At 52.7% G+C, this 22,391-nt stretch overlaps 1 protein-coding gene across 6 annotated transcripts in view; it reads left to right on the plus strand.

Annotated features, from left to right (window-relative positions):
- Window positions 1-3,379: 3,379 nt before the first annotated feature.
- The window catches only part of TRIM9 (tripartite motif containing 9), a 70,652-nt gene continuing 51,640 nt past the window's right edge, over window positions 3,380-22,391 (plus strand). For all 6 annotated transcript variants that reach the window (XM_075503955.1, XM_075503957.1, XM_075503952.1 and 3 more), the window contains exon 1: window positions 3,380-4,263. In XM_075503955.1, coding sequence (XP_075360070.1) covers window positions 3,451-4,263 — 813 coding nt within the window. In that variant the 5' untranslated portion in view covers window positions 3,380-3,450. The remainder of the gene's footprint in view (window positions 4,264-22,391) is intronic.

Below are 22,391 nucleotides of genomic sequence, written 5' to 3' on the forward strand. Positions count from 1 at the left end.
CTGCACAGTTCTTGGGGCAGTAACAAGTCTGACAATTGTAAATAATACGCAGCCAGAGCACGGGGATGCTTGCCTCTTGCTGAGATGAAAGTGAAGGCATAAGCTGCTGTGCCAAAAAGAAAACAGCTAAATGTTTATGACCAAGAGTTGCTTCCAAATGCACTGGCTGCATTCCTCTTTGTAGGGCTTTTTCCTCTTTCTGCCTATTTACATGATCAGCATATCACTACAGCAGAAATGGCATCACATAGCCTGCCAGAGTGAAAAATGGCCACGGGAAACAAGAGGCAGAGCAAACAAGGAATGATGGGTTTACTTCAGCAAAAGGGCAGTTAGAGGAATGAGAGCAGGAAAAAAATGACCAACTCCAAGCAGACACCAAAAGGGAGCAAATGAGGAACGCTCCGCAGAGTTCAGGGGAAGCCACAGTGCCGGTGGTCGATATGGAGCCAGCAGGAGCCTGGAGAAGCAGAAAGGAAAGTACAAAGCACGCCTGCTCTCACCCCGGCACAGAGCAGGAGAGACACACACTCGGAAAGTCCTTTTCTCCTTATCACTTGTCCCTCCTTATCAGGCTGAGAAATGGCGGTGCCTTCCTTGTGCATCTCAGCTCTTGGGCTTCTCCCCCTTCTGAATACCAATGTGGGAGCTTGGAATTGTACCTGCTCGCTGCATCCCGGGAACTGCACGAACCCACGAGGGGATGGAAAGAGCCTCTCGGTGCCCCCGCCCGAAGCTGTGCTTGCAGAGGACTGGGCCTTTCCAGGCTAAATCTGATAAATCCCACTGCAATCTCTGCAGTACCCACCCCAGCTGTTGGCTAACAGGCAGGCGTGCTGGGAGCGATGCTCTTCTCCAGCGGGATCCCGCTCCTCCGCTCCCCTGCTGTCCATCCCTGTGCTCGCCCACGCAACACCACAGCTCAGGCTCAGCGGTCCCGGGCTGCGGAGGCACCTGTGTCCCCGCAGAGGGATGAACTCAGCAGCCAGCAATAGGTCCCTGCCGCCATGGCCGCTCACACCATATCCCTTTAACCTGCCCGAGACTCAGAGGAACAGCACGGCTCAGCGACAGCGGCCAACAAACGGCTCCTCAAGAAGGGGTAGGTAGCCCTGTGTCGGGGGCATACAATCCTCGAGTAGGGGACGGACAGCCCCGGGGTGCCCCCCAGTACTTCTGCCATCTCCCCACCATGGAAATGGGTGCACCTAAGCGTGGTGGCAAGTGCGCTATGGGGCTTGAACTATTTCAGAAAATAACCTTGATTTCTGGGGTAGCGGGATCCGTACCAGGTCCCAGCGCTCTGGATGTGCACGTACAAGCAGCCAGAGGAAAGAGCAGCGGTGACTGTCCCATTTTGTCTGGACATTTCCAGCACCAAGCAGATCACTGCCTCTCCTGGATGCTGTGAGATCATCCCCAACAGCGGGGACCATCACACACTGTGTCAGGGCTCTGAGGGCACTTAATTGTGCTGACGAGCCTCACTGGGGGCTCCCCCACCCCTCTGCCCAGGGTCCCGGAGCTCCAGCTAAGCTCAGGTCTTAGCCCTGAACTGGCCAAACCCTCAGTCACAGGGGCCTGTCAGCATCCAGCCCTCACCCTCTCATGGTTACTGGGGAGTTGCTGCGACCCTGCCTCAGTTTCCCCACCTTTGCCACCAATCCCCCTGTGTCACCCCATGGCTTAGCTGTTGAGCATCAGGATCCCGAAGCCAGTGTCCCCGCACCCTTAGTAACTGCCTGTGGATGGTGGTAGGGGTCCCACATACAGGATCAGAAGCCAGCCTTCTTCAGCCCCTCACCTTCGCAGAGACTCTGCAGGCCCTCTGAGCTCCAATTTCGAGCTCCAATTTCAAGCTCCAGGCTGGACTCTCTGCCCTCAAGCTCCCATACCGTGCTTCTCACGTCATGCCTCCTCTCCCAAGAGAGGTCCGAAGACACCGTCACGGGAGGCAGAGAGCAACTGCGCTAACAGGCAGCCCCAAACGTGTCCACAGAGAGACGGAAACAGGAGATAATACAGAGACATTCCAAATTAATCTTATTTTTCCACTGGCTGAAAAGGAACCACTATGCCACACTGCATGTTGCCAGGGTATTTTAAAGACCTTAGACGACCTTCAGAGTTAAGCACCGTTGACAAGCCAGCTGCAGGAGACCCACCAGGCTCCCTCCCCGCTCTCCGGTGGCAGAGCAGCACCCCGCGGGGCCGTCCCAGGGCCAGGCTCAGGGACCGCAGCACACCGGCCCACACAAGCCAGCCTGCACCCCCTTTGCTCGTGCAAGCCTGTGTATCAAGGCACTCATCTTACTGGTATGATTAATAGAAAGCTATAGGATTATCGAGCGTGTTGCATTTATTAGATACGTGTGGCTATTCTAATAATTATTACTACAGCCTCATGACACAGTCCCTCAGTACATTGCTTGCCTCCCGCTCTCCCAGCTCTGAAAGTCACCTTGTGCTGTCAAAGGGGAAACTGCAGGAGCCCCAAGAGCCCCCCACATCGCACACGTGCCCTGTCCTCTGCAAAACTTCCCCCCAAAGACGCTCTTGCTCTGCCTGGATGCAGGGCTCCTTCTCACTCCACTGCCCTTCACAGCATTGCTGCCGCCATGCAGGCAGGGCTCCAGGGCTCAGCCCCCTGCGGCCCCGCCAAGCCCCCCACAGCGGAGCCTCACCCGCCGGGCCCCCTTAAAAACCAAAGAAGAGAGAGGCTGCAAACCATCCTGCGGCCAAACTCATGGGGCTCTTCTGCAAGGAGCCCGGGTCCCCTTCCCTTCAGGCTGAGCAGACCACCGCCGTACGCCTGAGGGCTGGGACATGACTCCCGCTGCCGTGACCCAACACACGGTCCTGACACGCCAGCAGCACACAGCGGGACGCTGCTGGCCCTCCCGCTGCCGGCAGCGAGGCCGCTGAAGCCCCTCGCCGGCCAGCCTGCGGGCCTGGGGACACTGCAACGTAGGGGCCCGAGGGAGGCCGCCATCTTGGGGGGCACCCCTGGGGCTTGGGGCAGGCTGCTGCAGGCACCACGGGCTGCCCGCAAGGAAGGCGAGAAGCCCGTGGCGGTAGGGGCGCTCCCGCTGGGCGCGGGGCAGAGCCGAGGCGGGGGCAGCCGGGGCAGCCCCGCGGGCAGGCCCCAGCCCGCGCACCCGACCCGCCGCTCCGCCGCTCCGCACCGCAGCCCTGAGGAGAGACCCCCGCAGCGCGGCCGGCGGGCGGGCGGGAGGGCGGACGGGCAGGCGGCAGAGCCAATCGCAGCGCGCAGCCCGCCTCCCAGCCGGCGGCAGACCAATGGCGAGGCGCGGGGCGGGGCGGGGCGGAGCGCGCGGCGGGCGGGCGGCGGGCGGGCGGCAGTCGGCGCCGAGGCGCGGGGCGGTGCGGGTGGCTCCTCTCGCTCTGCCGCGGCCGCTGCCGGCGCCGCGCCGCCGCCCTCCCTCCCCTATGGAAGAGATGGAAGAGGAGCTGAAATGCCCGGTGTGCGGCTCCTTTTACCGGGAGCCCATCATCCTGCCCTGCTCGCACAACTTGTGCCAGGCGTGCGCCCGCAACATCCTGGTGCAGACCCCGGAGTCGGAGTCGCCGCAGAGCCGCCGCGCCTCGGGCTCGGCCGTCTCCGACTACGACTACCTGGACCTGGATAAGATGAGCCTGTACAGCGAGGCGGACAGCGGCTACGGCTCCTACGGCGGCTTCGCCAGCGCTCCCACCACCCCCTGCCAGAAGTCCCCCAACGGCGTCCGCGTCTTCCCGCCGGCCGCCCCGCCGCCCCCCGCCGCCCTGGCGCCGCCGCCGCCGCGCAACGCCTGCCTCACCTGCCCGCAGTGCCACCGCAGCCTGGTGCTGGACGAGCGCGGCTTGCGGGGCTTCCCCCGCAACCGCCTGCTGGAGGGCGTCATCGACCGCTACCAGCAGGGCAGGGCGGCGGCCCTGCGCTGCCAGCTCTGCGAGAAGGCGCCCAAGGAGGCGGCCGTCATGTGCGAGCAGTGCGACGTCTTCTACTGCGATCCCTGCCGCCTGCGCTGCCACCCGCCGCGGGGGCCGCTGGCCAAGCACCGCCTGGTCCCGCCGGCCCAGGGTCGCGTCAGCCGCCGCCTCAGCCCGCGGAAGATCTCCACCTGCACCGACCACGAGCTGGAGAACCACAGCATGTACTGCGTGCAGTGCAAGAGCCCCGTCTGCTACCAGTGCCTGGAGGAGGGCAAGCACTCCAGCCACGAAGTCAAGGCGCTGGGCGCCATGTGGAAGCTCCACAAGGTGAGCCCCGGCCCCGGGGCGGCCTCCGCCAGCGGCCCCGGCCGAGCCCCGCGGTTGGGAGGTGGCCGTGGAGGGCCGCCTGTCCGGCACACCTTGCCCCGCACGGCCCACCTTTCCCCAGCTGGCAGGGTGGGAGCATCGCCACTCGTCCACGCCGGGGCTGCCCTTGGCGCCCTTGCTTGGGAGGAGAGTTGCCTTCCGGCATGGGGAGGCTGGCATCGGGCAGATGATGCTCCCTGTGGGTCCCCAAATTGTGCTGGCTGGCCCCCGCGAGCCAAGGTTCTGCCAAAGGAGCCGGCAGGGCCTGTGGGTGATAGCCTGGGGGTGGATCGGGGACACCTGCGCCGCGGAGCTGGAAAAGCAACGGGGAGCGATGCTTTTGCGAGGAGGGAGGCGTGAAATCTGCCGCGGGGGAGGACGGGGACGTGGCAGCGGGGTGCCGTGGGGTGCTGCTGAGGAAGGGCTGCTGCCTCCTCCCGCACACCGAGTCATGGGGAGGAGGAGGGAACGGGAGCGGGCAGCGCAGTAGTGAAGCCTTTCACTGAATACTGATCAGCTCCTCTTCGGCGCGCTCACTCCCACACGCGTCCTCGCTGGAGGAGAGGGTCCCAGCGCTTCAGGCAGGGACGTGGGCTGTCATGAGCTTCAGCTCAACTCCATCCACCCCGCTGCCTCTCTCCCTCCTCGCACCAGTGACCCCCTTGCCCAGGGAGCTGGGGCAGAAGTGACTGGGACGCGGGTGGACAGGGCGCAAGGGGATTGGTGTCGCTCCTCGGATGAACGCTGAAACAATTGTCCCCCGCTCCGGCAAATCGGTGCTGGCAGGAGCAAGTGGGGGAACCTGTGATGAGGAGATGGGGAGGTGCGTGACACCCCTGCCAAAAGGTGCTCAGCCGGATCGCTTTCCAGGAACGTCCCTGTCATGCTTTGGCAGGCTGCGTGGCGGCATGGGGCTCCGTGGAGGACGCAGACTGCTGGGCTGCAGCTCTGTGCCCCATGTTGGGTCAGTGGGTGCATGCAGGGACCCGCCATCGCTTGTCATGACGGTCCGTAAGAGGGTAACCACGTTACGTTGCGGTGTGGGAGGAAAGGGTACGGTGGTGCCTGTTGCTGCTGGAAAGGGCTTTTACTGGGAGCAGAAACACCTCCTCCACAGCTTTCCTGCACTCTTACAAAGACGAAGCCCATGTGCCAGAGCAGTTTTGGTGCCCCATGCCGTTGTCCTTACACGTGGGGTGCAGTCACTGCTCCCAACTGGTGTCGGGCTGTCGGTGTGCAGGATGGCACAGGTAACCACTGACCTGCTCACAGGAGCGCGGGAGCTCTTCGCCAGCGTGTTGGCGTGGCATGAGCTGTAGGATGCTGTGAGCACCTTGCTCCTCTTGCCTCTTATGAAACCCAGTAAGCGCTCGCTGTGCGAGAGCAGCGTGTTCTCCAGAGTCTGGTCCTCCTGGCCCAGCTCTTGGTGGAGGATGAACCCATTGAGTCTCTTCTGACACAGAGCAGGAGTGGAGCCGGGTCCAGAAATCTAATGGGTACCAGGCCTTTTCACAAGGTTTTGGCTTCACCTTCCTGCTCTGATTCAGGTGCAGCAAGGCACTTACTTAGATACGCGCATGAGCGGCTGGACAACTTCATGTGCAAGTACTCAGATACTTCAGGTTCAATCCTTGCACTCTTGATTAGGACAGCTTATTCTTCCTTGAATGCTTAGCTTTTCTTTCCAAATACCTTTTCATGGGGGAGAGCTTTGGCAATGCAGTATTTCATTGATGTAGCTAACACACATGGAACTGTAATGGCATTTGAAATGATGATTTTCATGCGATTTCTCTCAGATTTTTTGGAAATCAGAAAGTGAAGTCACACCTGCCTTGAGTGAGCCTGTGTTTCTGCAGGTAGTCAAAATGGCTTTTCTGGTATGACGGTGCAGGGGTTTGCTGCTATTTCCTGATGTTTGCTTGTTAGGGGAGGGAAAAGAGTCAGTTGTGGCAGCACGGTATAATTGAAGGGGTGATTTCAGAAGCGCTCCCTGAGGTGCTGTGTCACTGAATCAAGGGAAGAGGCTATTGACATTTCAAGCTTCATCTCGGTTGGGACTGGGCATTAGGAACCAAACCACCTGCGGATTTGAGCCGGTGAACCTCCTGCAGAAGTATCTGGGTGTCATTTTTTGAGGGGACAGGCCTTTGGCAATAAGACAAGCTCGCTGAAAGGGCGACTGTCCCTTTTTGCCTGATCTTTTCGCTGCGTTGAGTGGTTGTAATGAGTACCTACAGCTCGTAGGAGAGGACAGAGACGTCAGCTCTTGACCTCTCCACGATTACAACACCGCTCGGTGCAAAGTATTCTTTGGGTTACATCTGTGTTCTTAATTTCTGACCTGAGGAGACTGTGATTCTCGCTGCAGTCTGCGATGACCCGAGAGTGCCTTGGTGAGCTGTTGTTCTTGAAAGCAGCATTCACGCGTCAGTACGTGATTGCTGGGCCCTAGGCAATTGCTGTTAAGTGCAGCATGCTTCGCTTTGGAAAGGAGAGGAAAGGGCTTTTTACAGACCTCTTCGGGAACTGCCCCCATTTTTGCTTTCCTCTGACAGAGCGCTGATTGTGTGGTTCTCGCAGATGATCGTTTCAAAATAATCTGTGCTGAGGCACAATCAAATATGATTGAGGGAGCGAGGATTTCTAAGCTGGACACAGATCATGGGAAATCCTCTCTCTTCCTATCTTCCTTTCAGGACAGCTGTTGGGACAGGGGTAAATATTCAGAGAAACATAGAGGAAAATGGGGTTTTAATCTGAATTGTCCCAGTTTTGTACGTATATTGCAGCTGTCCGGATTTTATCCTGACAAGCTGGAGTGCTGCTTGGCATGTCAAAAGCAGAAACACAAGATGGAGCTGAATCGTTCATTCTTTGCGCATTTAAGTCCCTCTTGCTTTTGCTGGGAAGTGTGTGGTGAGTGCAGGCTCAGCAGCTTGCTAGCGGTTTTTATATATAGATAGATAGATACGTATAGAAACGGACTGGAAGGGACCTCCAGGGTGACGCAGTCCAGTCCCCAGCTATCTCTGACAGCCCTGAAATGCCATCCATCAGTTGATCAAGCTCTGACTTAAAAACATTTTACCCTTGCCGATGCATGTTGGAAAGGTCTCCCAGAAGTTCATGGTTTCTGGTAGTAGATTTTAAGCAGGTTTGAAAGCTTTCTGGGTTAGGCAATGGAGAGACAGGGATGTAGAGTGGTTATTCCAGCCTGTCTCTCATAGGGTGTCGGGTTGTTGCCCAGCGCTGTTATATCTGGCTGTCCTCTGCAGAGGCCCTGGTACTTCTTGCCCCATGGCTGGACACCTTCCCTGGGGTGGGTCATGCCTGCCAGAGGCTGCTTTTGTCTTTGAGATTGGTTCCCCACTGCAGCGAACGTGAACCTGGATTTACCGAGCGCAGGAAGAGGCTGAAGAGGTCAGCGGTCCCATGGTGAATGGTGATGCAAGCTTCTGCTCTCTTTTTGGGCAGGCAAGCAAGAAGCTTCCCTCTGCTTTGGGTTGGGATCGTGGGTTTTCTTTACAGGGGCTCTGCCTCTTTTCTCCACTAGCATCTCTTTCACGTTCCTTTTGCCTTAAACCAAGACTCTGGGGTGGGACCACTGTCTGCTTTGCCTTGACATTGAAAGGGGAGCAGGTTAGGCAGCCTGTCCACTTCCTCTTGCAGTGAAGCAGAAACAGGTCTTGACTTCAGTGCAAGGTAAATAGTGCTCTCGGTTATACTTTTACGTAGGATTTAACTGCCCGGGATGGGATTGCCCAGGCTGAAGACACAAACTGTCCTCTGATTGCAAACCCCTGCAGCATCTCCGCACAGATTGCGGTAGAGACCAACCCTGTAAACTGACGTTACGCACTGTGTTGAATCAGCTGTAATGATTGTTAGCAGTCAGAGGCTAATTAGCAGAGGTACTCTCTAGACCTTGCCTCATCCAGACTGTCACCAGCACAGATGGGATGAGGGATGCGGGGGGAGCTTTTCTTTTAAGAATCAGAAATCCTAGGTACACTAGGCATGACTTTGTTCCAGTTGGTTTGCACATCTGGCATGAACTAGGGGGTGGAAAACACCACTGGTGCCTCTTGGTTTCTGCCTGGGGGAGACAGGCAGACAGCGTTATTCTTTAGCTTACTTGGCTGGGCCTCTGTGTTAGCTGCCAGAGAAACTTTTGTGGGAAGTCGCTTTCTTGAGACATTGTGAACGTACTGCTGTTGGGTCTATGGGAATTCCTGTAGCCCACAGCGCCTGTGGGAAGTATCCAGGGAGCTGCTGTATGACAACGATCTGTTTGCACTTGCAAAGTAAAATATTTGCTGCTAAAACAGAAGCAGTGAGAATCCTTAATCTTTTCCTGTTGCAAGCAATGCACTTTCCCAAGCCTTGGTTTGATGGCCTTCCCGAATCCCACCGCGCTTGCTCCATCACCTGCCATCTGCAGCGGCAGGGTCTCTCCTGTCCTTCTCTAGCAATCCCAAACAGCCTTCCCCATTGCTCCATTTTTCTGTGGCCAAATCCTGAGAGTGGCCAACAGGCTGAGATGATTTGAAGTCAGAAAAAAGCAAAGAAATGTCACTGAGGATTTACACCAGCGTCTGTCTGTCCGGGATCTGGAGGTGATGCTGCCGCCTTCTATTAATTTATTTAGGAAAAAAACTTTCTGTCAGGTGGCTCTTTCCTCTGCACTTACCGCAGTTAACAGGGTAAGGAGCAACCACGAATATCACGTTAATCAAAGGTAATGCGGTACAGCAAGTCCTACAAGGCATTCTTGGAGCCCCTGTGGCACTTGATGCCAGGAGATGTCCTCTTAGTTATTTGCAAATGGAAGTGGGCCCAGGGCCGTCTCGGAGCGGGTGTAAATCACTGCAGCTTCATCAGTTCCAGTGGGAAGTCCAAAAATACACCGACCTGACAGGGCGATGCTGTGTTGCACCATCTGTGCTCAGGCACTCCAAAGGCTTTTAAGCATCTTGGCGTGCAGACTGGTGTCTGGTGGGATCTATCTTCATCCAGAAGGTTCCTGTGCTCTGTAAATATCAAACCTTTTCCATTCTCCCCACACAGTTGTATCTGATTTTTTTTTTTTTCTTCTCTTGGCCACTTCATCAATGAAGGATCCCACTGGCTCGATAACTTCTTGCTGTGTTTACTGTGGTGCAAGTCAGGAGCACTGCAGCTGAGATGGGGGAAGAATCAGCCCGTGGACTAATTCTTGTCTCTCTTGTGGAAATTGCAGCAGGTATCAGCGTGTGACCCGGAGATTCTCCTGTCACCACATCCCTAGCCTGAAAAACCAGGAGAATTAGCAAGCAGAGCAAACACTGCACCTGGTGTTAAGTAAATGACATGAAAGCGAGAAAAAGGCATTGTTGTTTATTTACCAGGTTTCACAAGATGCACTCGGAGAGCTGACAGCAGTGCAGGGTGGATCTTGGTTGGGAACACGTTCTCTAGAGGCTTATGGGGCTGCTCTGCATTGCTTATTCCACTCCTCTGAATAAACTAGCACCCCAAAGTTGAGGTTTTTAGAGGGAAAACTTTGCTTGGTGTCACTTGCCAGAACCTGTTCACATATGACTACAAAATCCTATTAAGGATTCTTGCAGTGTACTTTCTACAGATCCAGCACCTACCATTTGGAGATATTTTCATTCTCTTTCCTAAAGTTTGAAGGCATTTTCTGTATCCCTTGATTAACTTGCATGATTCACATACATATTCATTTAAACAGAGTGCTTTCGAATTGCATGTGCTCTTCCCAGCTGTATCAAAGAATAATTAAAAAAAAAGACAGTTGAATTGTTACAACTCCCCAATTCTCAAAACTGCTCTTTTGACAGCCTTGTTCCCTGCTTTATTTTTGGGATGAGGCATTCTGTGTGGCTGTGGTATGCATTTTACCTGTTAAATTGGCTTATAAATAAGCCAGCTCATTCCATGTTCGTTCAGATAGTCCTACTGGGATGAATTGGATAATTATCTATTTAGAGCAAGCACATAAGCCAACGAGAGCTCATGGTATAAATCTCTGGTGACCCTAGCTCAGGTAGCGTCCTAGAAGGAGAGGCAGAGGCTGGTGCGTTAGAAGCCCAGTTACTGTGAAGAGTAAAGCAGTGGTACGAAAGCTCTCTGGATGAAAGCTTCTCAAATTTTCATGGACCGTTCAAGTTCTAACTGAAAAGACTGTGCAAGTAGGATGGTTTGGTAGACCGGTGCTCTGGGACCGCCGTTGAGGGGTGGCTTACTGGATGAGGGTCCCACTGGGGAGACATCTGTATGGAGACATATGTTGTATGAGACATACGTACGTAGAAACTGGGCCCAACTCTCACCCATACCAATGGCATCTCGCTGATGAGTGTGAAAAGGAGATATGTCAGTTTATAATGCAAAAGAGACCAGAGCTGAGAACAGCCTGTCAAAGGATTCAGCTTTCCTATTCAAAGGAAAATTTTGTTGGCTGTCTGAACTAACTCGCGTTTTGCCTTCAGAATTGGATGCAGCATTTGGGGACAGCCTGACCTGGAGCTGGCTGGAAAAGCTCAGTGGAGGCTCAACTTTTTCTGATAAGAGCAGAATTTCTAGCTAGAAAGAATAAGACCAAGTTCATTTTGAAATTTTCGTGAGCCAGCGTCTGGCTGTAGCAAGAGAGCAGAGGGGTCCTTGACTGTGGGAGGCGATACCAAACTATGACCCAGTAGGCGCGGCATGGACTAGGTTTTGGGTTACGTTTTTTGCATTTGATGAGCCGTTAAATTCCCCACATTACAGAAATACAGGGGTGTTAATAGGTGCACGCTCAGTTCTGTAACACAGCAGAAAGCGCTCTGGAAGGGATCTAACAGTTGAGGGATTTCCCATCAGTGTTAGTTAGCCCTTCACTAACCTTATATTAGTTGATGGATTTAAAAAAAGGATGGGAACTGGACGTTAATAAGGCATGCATGTTTGTTGCCTGAAGTGCTGAGGGCTGAAGCCACGGTTGCTGTTGCCCATCAGCACGGGGTCGGATCCGCAGCTGGTGTAAATGAGCATGGCTCCACTGATGCGGCAGCACCGAGCCATTTGAGTGGAAGATTGTGTTTGCAACTTGGAATGCCTCATGCGGAGATCCCAGCCTGGGTGCTTCTGCTTGGGCTGCTGCTTCTTCCAGCTTGGAGAGGAGGCGTAATGCCTAAACACCTGGGCAAATATCAATTAAATTATTTGCATGAACCCTGGAACTGTGGCACATCTTTCACCCAGTGATCCCTTTTCTTTCTTTTTTTGGGGGTCGGACCCTTGCATTTAGTTCCGTTTTTCCCTTGCCCCTGGCTGGTCCTTCTGGATTTGCGCCGTCAGTTCCCTCTCTTGTCGCGGTGCCCTGCGGCAGGATTGTTTAGTGTCTGTGAATTAATGACGGCTTATGGTTGTGCTTTCAGCTCAAGGGTGCATAATGCATCCGTAGCATCGCTTGTTCGAGCCTGTGCTGTGGAAATGCAGCTGCTTTCCACCTGCAGCTCTTGGGCTCTTCTCTGATGAAATCCCTCTGTCTTCCCAGATAACCAATGCCCCTTGATTCAAGAGGCATTAATTCACTAATTCTTTTAACTTCACCGCTTTCCTCCTCCCTGTTCTTTACCTCTTGACCTTTGCAGGCATCAGCTGTAGATGATGAAAAGAAGTGCTGCTCCTGGCCCAGCACTCAGTGCATTGGCTGCCCAGGGCCTCTGTCCCTTTGCTAGCTGGGGGCTTTGCTGTGCTGGGGGCTTTTCTGCTTGGGAAGGACCTTTCTGTCTGTAAGACAGGCTCAGAGCTCTGGTTTTGACTCCAGGGAGTTGTTAGGAAAGCATCCTTTTCCAAACAAGTTTCTCTGATTTTATGCCGTGGTCTCTCCATTGGAGTATGCGAAGCTGGGGGAAGGGGGTGCGCGAGGTTTGAAATGGATCATTTCTTACAAGGCGTATTTATTGATTTCAAGACACAGACGTACTGCTTTGGGGTCAGAGCCACCATTCCCTTGCTCCCCTTCCTGAGAGGGCTGGGCTGTGTTACCCAAAGCACCCGGTGATTCAGTCTGAAGCAGCGGAGGAGTGGGAAGATGCTGGCAAGCGCGGCTCTGGCTGTTTTTATTGCAGCGAGGAAGGGAACTGTGGCAGCGTTTCCCTGAGGGTGCTGGAAAAAGAAGGGATGGGCTCATGGCTGTGACTGGAGGGAAGCTCTCGCTGCTGAGGATTTGCCTTGTGCTCCTGGACAAATAATTGCTTAGCCTCCCTGTCTGTCCTTTCCCCTGCCTCGGACTGCCCTAGCTTGTCCAAAGCTGCCTCTTAGAAGCGTATGTTTAGCACATCTCCCTTCCTCCAGCCCAGCAACCTGATCGCGGTGTAAAGCAAATTCATAACCAAGCGCCTTCTGCTACACGTGGAGACGTACTGAGAACTTCCAACAACGCAGAGGGCCTCGTAGCTGTCAGGGCTGGGTGAAATCCCAGCAAGGACATAATGAGAGCATCAGCCTCCCTCCCTGGGAAAGCACTTCCATACATGCTCAGTCTTAAATTGAAGTCACAGAGATTTAAGGGCATGACTTAAATGCTTTCTTGAGTTGGGGAGTCTGAAATGGTAAACTGGTGAGAGCCCTTGATGTGCAAACGGCGTCGGATTAACTGCATGCTGGGTGAGAGCTGGCGTTGTCCCTTGGCTCAGTGACAGATGCTGCTGTTTCCTGGGAACACAGCGCTCTTTCTTTGGCAGGGTGCAAGATAGAAGTGTAAAACAAGCCTCGACTTTCATGGTGAAGCCAGTGAAGTCTTAGTCTTGCTGCCTGAGGAAGCAATCAAAATGCCTCTCTGATTGTCCCGATGTATATTTTATTGGTGCTCCTTTGTAGTTCAGCCGACTGCCTCTTTCTTATGCAATTTTTAATCTACAGCCAGCTCTTTGAGAGGGTCTTTTCTAGGAGGAGCAGCAGCGGTGGTTTGAGTCACTCTGTTGCATAAAACCCACTCAGCTCTGCAGCTCAGACATGGCCGAGTGCATCCTGTATCCATCCCACAGCAACGCTTCTTCCATCTTGACGTTGAATTCCCTGGAAATGAGGACCTGAAAGGGCGTTTGCTTCGGTCTGTGCCGCCATCAGCCCACAGCTCAGTGAATCAGAGCAAGTGCGTAGACACGGTTTCTCACCTATGAGATTATTTCTCACCTCCCCCGGAGCACAGCAGTTAAAATTTGTTGTTGGCTTAAAAAAAAAAAAAAAAAAACCTATACCCGCAAAGAGTTGTGGGTTTGTGTCATTTTAAATTTTGCCCTCTGGCTGCTCGGCAGGACGGAGGGGAGCCGAGCGCTGCCCCTTCCCCTCTGCTCTGCTAATGGCAGATGACAGCCCAGATCGAGGGGCAAGAAGGTTATTTGATCCTATCGACTGTGTGTATCATGCTGCGCTCCCGGAGCTACGAACCAGATGACCGATCAGTGGATCCGTCTGTGACTTGGGCAATGGTTAGGCTCTCTATTGATTTCCTACCGCTGCGCCGGGTTGTCAGATGGTGAAGGGCACGCTGCAGGCAGCTCCAAGGAGGATCCGTCCTCCATTTCAGGGGACTTGCCCACGTCTCTGCTGCGCAGACCCTGCCAAGTTGCAAGCTGACCAGCTGCCCGTCGCAGCGGGTTTCTGGCTCGTGTTGCTGTGCCCCAGGTATTTGCTTTTGGCAGATGTGCCAGATGTGGCTGATTGGCCTGACGTGTGATCCCGTGATGAGCTGTGAGCGGTAGGTCGGTGCCAGAGGAAGGCCACCATGCTGCTCTGCTGCTGGGATGTCTCATCGTTGTGTGAAGCCTGGAGGAATGCATCTGTTGCAGGGGAGAAAGGTGAGAGGAGGGAAGGGAAAGGAGGAGGGATCCCATCCTGTGGTCTCACCTGCTTTCTCCTTCCCCAGGAGAAGGACAGCAGCTGGGGAGGATCCAGGGACAGAGGAGTGCTATTTAGTAGGGCTAAGTCTGACTCCTTTCTTTATTTCTCCTTTATTTCTCCTGCTCTCAGGAGAAATAAGCCTCTTTCCCCTAGCAACGGAGGGAGGGAGCATAAGGAACTCTACCTGATGAGACTGAAACCTCATTTGAACCCTCGTTGTGATTGAACTAGAGCCATTTTAGTCAGCTGGCTCCAGTATGCTGTGAGAACCAATGCAGGTGGGTTTTGTTTTGAAACAACCCCATTTCTATTCAGCAAAAAGATATTTTGTTCAGCTATAGCGCAGTTCTTAGTCCATAGTGAGCGAGAGCACGGTGCAATGCAGCAGGAGGAGGAACAAGCAAGCCGTGTCATCTTGGTGCTATGAGACTGGCACGAGTAGGTTATCACGGGGGAAAATGCCAAAGCTCATGGAGCTGTTCGTGTAGTGCTTTAGCTGGCTTTGAGCTCATGCCTCGCAGGCTTGATTTCCAGGGTTTTGTGGCTGTCTGGGTGCTGGTAGCTGCATGGTCATCTTCACCTGAGAGTGGGCCCTGCTGGGAAGCGAAGTCTGGCTGTGCTCAGGATCTTGGAAAGCACTGGAAGTGAAGTAGGGAGATCAGATTTATAAGCAGGTGCTCTTTACCCCAGGCTCCTGCCCTATTTCTCAGCTGCAGTAAATCAACATAGATTCATCGACTGAAGCGTGTCTCCCTCCCTGAGCATGATCCTTTCCCTGTGACTCCTCTAGAAACAAGGGGAGTACACGGCCCACTTCAAACATGAGTGTGACCTGGGGGAATACCTCCTGCAATTACGTGATGTTTCTTCTGCTGAGTGGGAAAAGTGGGATACATTTATGGGGCTGTTTCAGTTCCTGGGATCGTTTGCAACTCGGCAGAGGCAATGTCAGGAGGATGACACTGCGCAAGGTCATTTGTGGCAATTAGCACAGATCATCTTTCTGCAGGAGCACATGCACTCAGCATTTGGCATCTCCGCTCATCTTGTGATGCATCAAAAGGAAAGTTGGGGGAATAATTTATGTCACGAGTGCGGCAGGCTGTGCATGGTAGGATAAAAGCCCTTCCTGCCATATGCCACAGATCTGGCTTCAATAAAGCTGTAAATTGTTACAGTTGTCATGAGTCATGTCAGGTCTAAGAGTTTTGGGTTTTACAAACCAGCCTGTGGCCCCAGAGAGATCTGGGAGGCAGGGATGGACTTTTTAGCAGGGCCTGTTGCGATAGGCCAAGGGGTAATGGTTTGAAACTAAAAGAGGGGAGATTCAGGCTAGAGACAAGGAAGAAATTTTTTGCGCTGAGGGTGGTGAGGCACTGGCCCAGGTTGCCCAGAGAGGTGGGAGATGCCCCATCCCTGGAAGCATTCCAGGTCCGGCTGGACGGGGCTCTGAGCGACCTGATCTGGTTGAAGATGTCCCTGCTCACGGCAGGGGGATTGGAGTAGATGACCTTTAAAGGTCCCTTCCAACCCAAACCATTCTGAGTCTATGGCAGTTGAGCAGTTTGATGCCAGATGGGTCTGGAATGGCAACATGTGCAGAACTTGATAGTCTTAAGATATAGCTAAGGCCTTGTGCAGATCGTGCCATCCAACGCCATTGACCGCAGTGATTTGTCCCATCTCCATTCTGTGCACGTGATGAGAGTTGACAGAAATTCAATGATTGCCCTACATACTCTTGCAAAACTGGAGGGTTTTTTATGGTTGCCCAGCTCCAGCGTATGGCACCTGGCTGGCGTGTGATCTGAACCGCCCGCAGTGGTCCTCCCCAGCACCCAATAAAGTCTGTGTCAGTAGCAGGCATCTGAGGGCTTCATCGTCCCCCAGTCCTGTAAGGGCTCCTTGGGCTTTTATCATGGAAGTGGTGGTGATTCCCTACTGCAGAGAGCAGTCATATTGTCAAATGGGAGGAAAGGTGCTAGCCAGAAAATAAGCGATATTTGAGCTGATATTTAATCAGGAGGCTGGGATTGGAAGGGCGGGATACTGGAGCTTTTCCTCACCCAGCATGTGGACTGGTGGGTTCCAGCAGAGATCACCGAGGCCGTCTGAAGGGTAGCAGGCAGTGCGATTTATTCAGAGTTGTCTTCAGGTAGGTCGTGGAACAGTTCCCTTCTAGTGAGTGTGTTTTTCATCACCTTGTATATTATAAACAGTAAAATTAGTGTCATTTAAAACAAAAACATACAAATAGAGTTTGTATTTATGCAGCCACCAGGTGTTAAGCCATTCCAGAAGAGTTTACATCGCAGCGGGGTTCCTGAACCCAAGAAAATATCCATTTTATTTGTACCTGCCCCAAAATACATTTGATTTAAATTAAATATAATGAAGCTTACAGGACCAACATCATCACCTGGTGAGAGAGCATCAGGGGGGCTGTGCTGATTTAGACTGCCTGAGACTCCGCTGTAATATATGACCTATTAATAAATGTGCTTACCAGGGATCTGGAGCAGAGTTAGGTGCCTCATGACCATCTCTGTGAAAAGCTTTTAACGTCGGCAAAATGTTTACAAAATCAATATTTATTATATTGCAGTCATTTTGTTTAAATAGACAGTTTACTTGGTTTGGGTCTCCAAGTTGATTTGCAGTTACAGTTTGAAGGAGCCAAGAGATCTCTGAATATTTGTGATATTACTATCACAAATGTGTGTCGAGTGTGTAACTTAAGGCCAGATTCTGCCTCCTTCATTTGTGCAGAGTGGTCCCTGCCATCAAGAATAACTGTGGTAACTTGAAGAGATCTACTCCTTCAGCATGCGGTTGGTGGAATTTGACTCTGAAAATTTCTATGCAATTGGTAGGTAATTTATGTAACAGTTTATGTAACAACTTACTGCGTTCACAATTTTGCGTGTGCATAAATACATTACCTCTTCGTTACTGAGAATATTTTAAAAGCAGGTAGCCTCAGCGACAGCACAGCTCTGCCATAAAGCATCGGTATGTATTCTGAGACAGTTGATACATAGATGATTATTTTTAATAATCTATGTTCAGATGATTAGATTTAAAAATCTAATGTTCAGAGTGGCAGATAATGTAGGCTATAATTAAATACCAGTAAGATCCCTGGCCCTAGGCAAGGGATATGGAGATGATAGGATGCAAATGTGGCAGGCAGAGGAGGGGTGCACGGGGGAGAAGGGTCCCTTGTTCCGCTGAGAAGCGTTTCGGCCCCAGCTCTGCCCAGCCCTCCACGTGCTCCCTCCAGCACATCCTCGGGTGCCTGGTTTCCAGTGACCTTGGTCGGCAGGCTGGGCCTTCCCGTGCCCGGGAGAGAGGGGTCCGTGCGGGAAGCACCGTGGCTGCGCTGGTGCGGTGTCCTCAAAGGGCGGTGGGTGGGAGGACCTGCTCGCGTGCCCCTCTGAGCAGGGCTTCGCACGTGCGTGCTTAAGCAAGTTGCACTGATTTATTTGCCTTGCAAAACTGAGATTTTATTTTGGGGCTGTTATACCTGGCAGCGTGAAATACATTCCTCCTCTGAAGGGCTCGTCCTGTGGCACACAGGTGCCGCCTCGGTGGCTTTCCACAGTAGCCATGCCTGTGATGGCGTGGAGCCCACGGTGCTGTTTGCTCCTGGTACTGCTGCATTTGCAGCGAGCGCGTTCTGTTGCTGCTTTGCTGGGAGCCTTGCGAGCCCCCTCCCTGTGCTTGAGAGAAGGAAGGGGAGGACGGGCCTGGCAAGGCTTGCTTAATGAGCTGGTTTCCCCTTCTGTGTTCAAAATTGGTTGTAAGTTTAAATAGAAACATATTTAAGTAAGTCAAAATCTTCAAGGATCAAAGCTGCAACCCAAAGGAGCAGGTCCTGGCACTTCTGTAACTCACCCCCTTGCCTTGCAATGTGCCACTGAAAACAGCCCAAACTTCACATTTTAGAGTTATATTAGAAACCCTGGTTTTCTGCAACTTTTGCATCCAGAGCCTTCGTCCTTTATTCCTTCCAAGCTGCTGTGAGAAGCAACTGCAGCCTCTTCACAGTACTAGGGCTTTGAAGCCGGCGGTGCTAGAGGTGAAGGCGAGCACGCGTGCTGCCCCGTACAGCTTTCTGCCCGGAGCTGGGTGGTACGGACAGGCCGAAGAGCATGGGGCAGCCGTGGGACAAACCCAGGCTCATCCTGCGCATGTGAATTGTGAAACAAAGGAGTCATGGCAGGGACACTCACGCTGACCACCTGGGACCTAATTAAGAGTCAGGGCTAATGAGCTCAGGCAGAGCACTGGGCTAATCCCACTAGAGTAGGTCTGTTGTTCATCCAGCTCTGTGGGGTGGACATCCCAGCTCAGACACCCATGGGAGTCCCAGCACCCTTCTCTTCTGCACCACGTTAACGTACCCAATGAAACCAATACCTGTCAGGGCACCTTTGAACACTGTCAGGCTACGTGAAGCCCCTCTGCGACGTGTACGGGCTGCTGCTCAGATGCCCCTTCTCCTGAGCAGGTATTCTCTGCTTACCGACGAGGTCCTTGCTGCACCAGACCAGAATTAAGTAGCAGGAGGAGTGTAACTCATCTGAGATTCGCTTCTGCTGCTGCTCATCCACGTAGCCCAGCAGCAAAGAGCATTTTAACAAGCTGCTTCCAGCCTCTGCCAGCACATCGTGGTGTGTTTGCTTTCCGCACCCAGGAGATCCTCTCCTATTCTCTTTAATGTTTGTTGGCATCGCGGCAGAGCTGGAGACTGGAATAACAGAGCTCCTGAGATGCTGCGGACCACTACTGCGAGCTGGCTAGCTTAGTGCTGGTTTGAAGCTGAGTTTATAAATATTACTAAAGTACCTATCTCCTCAAGAGTTTCAAACCCTCAGCGGGCATGTTGCAAGAGACCTCTTTTCCCCCTAAGTTAAACCAGTGACTTAAAACAAACCCTTCACCAAAGTGGAAAGAGTGGGGTTTTGCTGCCTCTGCAAAATGAGAGGGGTCTCTGACTGCCTGTGGAATACAGATTGCAAAAGGTCTCCAGAGACCCTTTTTTTAAAAAAGGAAAAACGGTTTTTCTGTAAAACAGATCAAATTTATCACTTCCAACTGCGTTAGTGCTTTTGTGGTATAAAAGGGCTTTTGTGTGTAAAGAGAAATACTGCACAGCCTTGTCTGAGATTTGCGATACCGCCTGTTAATCCCATACGCGGCTCTTTGCAAGGTGGCTTACAACTTAAGACGACCATTTGATGTGCCTTCTGTGAACTAAACCTGTCTCTCGTTTCCCCCCTTCCCTGCTCACATTTAAATTAGGAGAGTTTCTCCAGTATTTTCCTTTACCTTGATAGCTCTCAAGTTAAAAATCACATGTTCCCATTGGGTTGTCTCCTTACCGTAGCTAGCAACAGCAGCAAGTCAGAGACCAAGGTGATGGGCTTCTTTTAATACGATGGTTGTTACTTATTGGGAGCGGCTGTGCATCTCTGCTGATGTACCTTGGGGTACACGGAGATGCAGGTCAGCTCTCAACCGGGAGATGTAGCCTGCTGCCCAGTGACCCCGAGAGGCTCGGTTTGGAGATGTCACGGTATCTTCCATACCGCATCCCTCCTGCCCTGCCCCGACTTGGATGCCAGCGTGGATCTCATGGCCTCCTTTGGCTGTCACATCCCAAGGAGAGATCACCATCACTTCTGTGTCACCCCTTTCACTGTCACAAGCTGCTTGATCTTCTCGGGTCCTTCTGCATCTCCCACATTACTTCCCTGGCCTCCTGGAAGCTCCTTTCCCACCAAGTGGGTGGCAGAGGAGAGAGGCAGCTCTTGTGTTGGGACCCCACTCGTCAGCACCATTTTCTCCCTTCTCTGCTGCTTCTTGTCTGGTCTTTGGGCTTCTCAGCGCATTGGGTACCTCATTCCCATGTTTGTTTATAAGGGTTTAAACGATTTCTCATCCCACATTGACCTGTTGATGTTTTAGTAGGAGAATGAGGGAGCAGCGACTCCTGCGAGGTGGTCACAGCCACTGCTCGAGATAAAGGAGAACTGACTTCTATTCCCTCTCCTGATCGGGCAGAGCCAGCACAGAAGCAAGTGTTAGGTATATCTGGATTTTTAAAGGTGTCATCATCAGCCAGAGGAAACCCTGCGCATGGTGAGCATATAACCAGGGTCCTGTGCAGGACTTTGGACTGAGATGCAATATCTTTGCTAGTCCTCCCCGAGACTTCATCTCCCTCTCTTGCTGTCGCCCTGTTTCTCCTGCCCTCCCCAGCTTCCCCCGCTCCTCCGTTCTGCCTCTGCCGGGCTCCCTCTCTGCCAGTCTCTCTGGTGGTCGTTGCCCCTTCTCAGCCCAGCTGAGAGGTGCCTGTCCTTGCACAGGGGAGCCGGGCCCATGCTGCAAAGGCACAGAAGTCTCTTGCACACCTCAATTTTTTTTCTCAGTTTGCTGTTTCCAAAGCATCCTTTTTCGTTTCACGCTGGTTGGGGCGATTGCTATGTGAATCTTCCAAAGTTCTTCCTGGCTGGAGCTCACATCTGTTTCTCGTGCATGTTTATGGCCAGGAAGAGATCTTAGAGCTGTTTAGATTCCTACTCTTAGGGGTTCTGGCAAACCCCCATTTGCCGGTCCAGGGATATTCCTCCTTCACATGATGTGACTGTGTTGCTTTTGACTGCTGTGCCCGTGGTGGGCCCCTGGCTTGGCTTTCCATCCACCTGGCTGTGCTCAGATCCCTACCGCACATCTGAAGTCCTTGCAGAAGCCAAGTTTCTCGAGGCCCTCCAGAGCGGTGGGGACCAGGTTGGCGAGGCTCGGACTCCCTGCAGAGCGAGCCCTGGCCTTGCTGGTGGTGCCTTTGCTGCCGGGAGATGCGAGAGTCCAACTTCCAGGTGTACCCTCCCCACACTGAGACAAGGTATTATTCTCTAGAGACTTTTAGAGGTATTTACTGTATTTGTGTCTCCTTTTCTCCTTAGGCTGGTTTTTCTTTAAGGTCTTGGGAGCACTTCTTTCTTTCCTCTAAAAAAAACTGTTACTGAAGTAAATGTGAATTATTTCCCCCCTGCCGTCCCTTGGTACTTCCTGGATTCTTCACTTCTTCATAAATAATCATGAATGATTCAGTGAGTCTATTAACTGCTTTCCTCGTGACACTAAGATGTATTGCTCAGCTCCAGTGATTCGGATATCCTTCAGTTCTGGGTGCGGAGCCCCCTCACCTCTTTGCTTTCTGTAGATACACTGACAAGTTCTTCATTACTTCCTAATTAGCCATATGTCCTTTCTTATTAAAGAATAATTTTTTTTAAAGGCGCTCATTATCTCAGCTCTTCCAGAATTATTGATTTATTCTTCCTCCTTTTTTATTAATGGGTCTACAATCTTCTCATAATCCATCCAGTTCATTTGGTTAGCCTTCCCAATAACAACTCTCATCCTCCCCTGCCTACAATCTTCCTAGTCTCATTCTGCCTTCAAGAGCTTTTGTCACTCTCTGCCTCTCTCTGTAGTTTATTTTCCTTTAAAATCTTAGCGTGGGCTCTCAAGAAGCCACTTCAAACACATGTTCTGAGCTCCGGAGTGGGGTTTCCAAAGAGCTCGTTCCGGGGTTGCATTAGGAGAGCTGGAAGTCGAAATCCTCCGAGGTTTTAAATCTTTGCACTTGCTGAATTCTCACCTTCCTGCACTGCCCTGCGCCTTCGCTCTGGGCACCTTGCTGGCTTTGGTAGGCTCCTTCCTGGAGAACCTGGTGTTCAGCCACTTCCACCGGCTGCTTGTTCCTTCCTGCCTTCTGCTGTGCCACGTTGCCCTGCTTCCAAAAGAGTTTATAGACCTGCAAGCCAGCAAAGTGAGGAGACCAGAGGTCTGGGTCTTCTGCCTCTCGGTACCCTTTCGGGTACCCGGTGCTGCTGAGCAAACGGGACACCCGCGGAGTCGCTCCGTTGGTTTCGCCACGGCATCCTCTGTGCAGCTGGGGAGGCCTGGGGACCTCGGGGTGACGATTGTGTCTTGGTGCCAGGGCTCCTTTCTGCTCAGTGTCCCCAGAGGTAAAAAAGCATGGTGTGTCCTAAGGGATTGATTTGATGGACGCTGGAGCAAAGCGCTGCAGCCATTGGAGCATGTCCTGAGCTTACTGGAGAAATGCCGGGGCATTACTGGGAGCAAATGGCTACTAGGGAGCTTGGGGTTTGCAGTAC

The sequence above is a fragment of the Mycteria americana genome, chromosome 5 (assembly GCF_035582795.1).
Source record: "Mycteria americana isolate JAX WOST 10 ecotype Jacksonville Zoo and Gardens chromosome 5, USCA_MyAme_1.0, whole genome shotgun sequence".
In the NCBI taxonomy this organism is placed as follows: Eukaryota; Metazoa; Chordata; class Aves; order Ciconiiformes; family Ciconiidae; genus Mycteria; species Mycteria americana.